The sequence below is a fragment of the Sinocyclocheilus grahami genome, unplaced genomic scaffold, assembly GCF_001515645.1.
Source record: "Sinocyclocheilus grahami isolate Dianchi unplaced genomic scaffold, SAMN03320097.WGS_v1.1 scaffold1369.1, whole genome shotgun sequence".
Taxonomy (NCBI): Eukaryota; Metazoa; Chordata; class Actinopteri; order Cypriniformes; family Cyprinidae; genus Sinocyclocheilus; species Sinocyclocheilus grahami.
In genome coordinates, this window is record NW_015506548.1 from 301,942 (window position 1) to 305,973 (window position 4,032).

At 36.8% G+C, this 4,032-nt stretch overlaps 1 protein-coding gene across 1 annotated transcript; it reads left to right on the plus strand.

The window, feature by feature from the left end:
- The first annotated feature begins 552 nt into the window (after window positions 1-552).
- Window positions 553-3,699, plus strand: LOC107569670 (C-C motif chemokine 28-like). Its single transcript, XM_016255799.1, has 3 exons — window positions 553-637; window positions 3,141-3,261; window positions 3,337-3,699. The coding sequence occupies exons 1-3, from the start codon at window positions 568-570 to the stop codon at window positions 3,443-3,445; spliced, it is 300 nt and encodes a 99-aa protein (XP_016111285.1). The 5' UTR covers window positions 553-567; the 3' UTR covers window positions 3,446-3,699.
- The last annotated feature ends 333 nt before the right edge of the window (window positions 3,700-4,032 follow it).

Here is a 4,032-nt window from a genome sequence, read left to right on the forward strand (position 1 = left end):
TTTTCTCAGAATTGCAAGCCAAAAAAAAGTCTGAATTGTGAGATAAAAAGAATTTTTTTTTTAAAGAAATAAAAACACACACACACACACACACACAAATGCAAGACTCAGAAACTCAATTAAACCATATATATCAGCTCATTGATCCCTTTAGATGACTCACTCTTCTGTGATTTAGATTTGATCTATATTTGCACTGAATATGTTTATCATATTCTAATAAGCGGGATTTCTTGTAAGGTGAAGGGTGAAACTCCTGTAACAGTATCAAGAGAGAAAGTAAAACAGACAAGCTTGAACATCCAACGCAGTTACAGAACACACCCAGCCACCCGCATCTGACCCTAACCAACACACTGCTGAACAACACACTCCTAATGAGACCAGTGTCACGCATAACCTGCAGCAAAAATATAAAAGAGATTTCATAACCGATTCGTAAAGTGCTTTCTTTGCTGTGACTGCTGATGAGTCTGGGCAGGCCTGGCGATGAGGGCGGAACGGGACTCGCATGCATGGCTTTAAATCAGCTTTTCTCTCTTCATTCACACTCAGTGCTGTTCAAGCATGGAGCTCAAAGCAACGTCTGTGCTGCTGCTCGTCTGCGTCACCATCATCATCCTCACCAGCGCTGAAGGTCAGAATCAACTCAATCTCACATGAGGATTCATGATTATTTTTTTAAATAAACATGATGCAGATGTGCTGTTGATGCAAGTTGTAGCATGTAATATTGACTTTTATTAAATGTTTAGGTTAGTGCAATTTTGGGTTATGCATTTGCTGCTTTTAAAGTCAGTCACGTTTATAGGCCTAATGCTTCATACAATACAGACTCTGTTCTTCAATAGCTCTAAAAACACAAAAGTATTGCTATTCAGCTCAGTGTTGATTACATTAATGTAATGTGCACATCTGGATTTAATCTTGCGACCAGCGCTTCATTTGTTCCGAGGAAGTTTTCCCAGAATATTCCAGGACGTCACTAAACGGCAACAGGATCAAATTAAGCACCGCGTGCAACTTTTGATCTCAATTCTGAGTTGTTCTCTCTCTGTGTTTATTCCCCTCAAACTCAGAATTGCAACTCAAAAAAAAAACATGGAACTGTGAAATAAAAAGTGACCTTTTTATTAGCTTTTTATGCATGGCAGAATACCTAAATAAATAAATAAAAAACAATTGCAAACTCAGTCATAACTGCAAGATATCAGCTTTTTTCTAATAATTCTGAGTTTATTTCTTGCAATTCTGCTTTAAATAAGATAAGAGTTTATATCTCGCAACTTATATTCAGTGTTGGGGAAAGTAACTTTTAAAAGTAATGCATTACAATATTGCGTTACTCCATAAAATGTAACGAATTACGTTACTTAGTTACTTTTTATGGAAAGTAGTGCTTTACGTTACTTTTGCGTTACTTTTAAAATCTGGACAGGGCTTGCTTGTTTGTTTTTAAAATAAAAAAGTTCTATTTTTGGCAAATATAAAAGCCTTTTCAGACCAGAAGTGAAATGAATGCGCCTCAGGCTGAAGGGAAAGTACAGTAGAATGCAGAAGAAGACATTTCAACACACTTCAGCAATAAACAAAGACACACAGATGTTCGTCGAGAGTAATGTGTGCTTATTAGTACGCTTGAACTGCATCATCGGAAGCTAATAGAATGGGATTAAATACATAAAGCATATTTGTGCAGGTTTGCGTCATATTCTGAGTTGCGTTATTTTTATTCATTTTGAGGAATAGGGAAAGTAACTTTTAAAAGCAATGCATTACAATATTGCGTTACTCCATAAAATGTAACGAATTACGTTACTTAGTTACTTTTTATGAAAAGTAGTGCTTTACGTTACTTTCGCGTCACTTTTTAAATCTGGACAGGGCTTGCTTGTTTGTTTTTAAAATAAAAAAGTTCTATTTTTGGCAAATATAAAAGCCTTTTCACACCAAAAGTGAAATGAATGCGCCTCAGGCTGAAGGGAAAGTACAGTAGAATGCAGAAGAAGACATTTCAACACACTTCAGCAATAAACAAAGACACACAGATGTTCGTCGAGAGTAATGTGTGCTTATTAGTACGCTTGAACTGCATCATCGGAAGCTAATAGAATGGGATTAAATACATAAAGCATATTTGTGCAGGTTTGCGTCATATTCTGAGTTGCGTTATTTTTATTCATTTTGAGGAATACTGAATCTGTGTTTTGTGTGAGTGAGATGAATTAATGCATATTCATATTTATTTTAGAGCTACAGTAACATCTTCTGATTTCTGTCACCATGGCGACACCAGAGCTGTCAATCAATAAACTGGAGAAAAAAAGTAACTTGCGTTACTTATTTGAAAAAGTAACTCCGATATTCTCTTGTAAATTAAAAAGTAATGCGTTACTTTACTAGTTACTTGAAAAAGTAATCTGATTACGTAACTCACGTTACTTGTACTGCGTTACCAACAACACTGCTTATATTATAGTTTATTATAAAAAAATAAAGGTAATTGCAACTTTTTGACTCACAATTACAACTTTTTTCCTGAAAACTATGAGAAAATAAGCCAGAATTTAGATTAAAAAAAAACTAATCACAATTAACTCGTTTTTATTTTTATTCAATTTTTTTCCCATGGCAGAAACAAGCTTCCACGTGTTCCAGTCATTTTGACTCAGAGAGGATTTTTGATTGATCGCACCTCAGTTTTTAAACCAAAATCATCCACAAACAATGCCTTTTCACTCAAAAACTGAAGTGCATGAACTCAGACCAATCATTTTTAAAAAGCATAAAGCACAAGCAATTTTTAAAGGGCCGGTCATTTTTGAGCAGAAATGCCAGATTGGCACAAAGTAAAGCTGATGCATCAGTATGCTCCTGTAAGTCAGAACGGTGTCAGTAAAGTCATGTGTTTGATTGCCAGAGACACACATACCTGTACAGCAGCTTGAATAGATGGTGAGTCAGTGTGGACAGCAGGGATGTTGTCGTGACACGCACCGCGCTGCTTTATGGCAACATCTATAAATGAACACTTATCTGTCTCTGTCCTTCTTTCCTGAGCTCAAAACAACCTAGTGTGTGTGCTTTTGTTAGGAGAAGATTTAACCCTCATTCAATGCCAGATGTTGCTTTTGTTCCAGTGGATGCCATTCCCAGTTGTTGTGTGAGCGTTTCAAAGAACATCCCTCGGAGCAAGCTGCGTTTGGTCTCCAAATATGAGATCCAGCGCAAATCTGGTGTCTGTGACATCGATGCATTGATGTGAGTGTTTAACACACAAACACAAACACAGACCAGTCCTGTGCTCCTGCATTAACTGTGTTTACTGCTCTACAGATTGCACATCAGAAGGAAGTGGATCTGTGCTGATCTCGGAGTCTTGAGACGCTTGGAGAAACTCAAGAAGAATCACAAACCCAAACGGACTCAAGCGAAGACTGAATGAGCATCCTCATCTGTCTGATAATGCATGAATCTACCAGCAGCTTCAGTGGCCTACTTGTTGGATTGCATGTTTTAAAAGTCCTTTTTAAAAAAAAATTTTTTAACTACAATATACTGTATATAATCTTTGTATGCTCAGCTTTTTAATGCAATAAAATGCCCTTTTCTAGTTTTGGCTGTACAGTATGTTGGTTGATTTTTCACATTAACCCAAACAAGTGAAATGTGTGATGTAAAAGAGCTAATGTGAGTTACCAAATTCTTTAAAATAAATGTTTTTTTCTTTTTTATCTTTTGAGTAGCGCATTAGACGTTCATATTCTGAACACTTTTCAGATACTATGTCCAAGTCTTATTTTTACACACTGGTCTGTTTCGGCCAGAGATATAGAGCAAGACACTTGATCACATTCTCACTGATTGATTGATGTAGACTCCGCCCCTCACCCCTCCGCCAATGAGAATGCTGGATTTTTCACTGATTGATTGATGTAGACTCCGCCCACTCACCCTCCGCTAATGAGAACGCTGGATTTTTCAATGATTGATTGATGTAGACTCCGCCCATTCACCCTCTACCTATGAGAA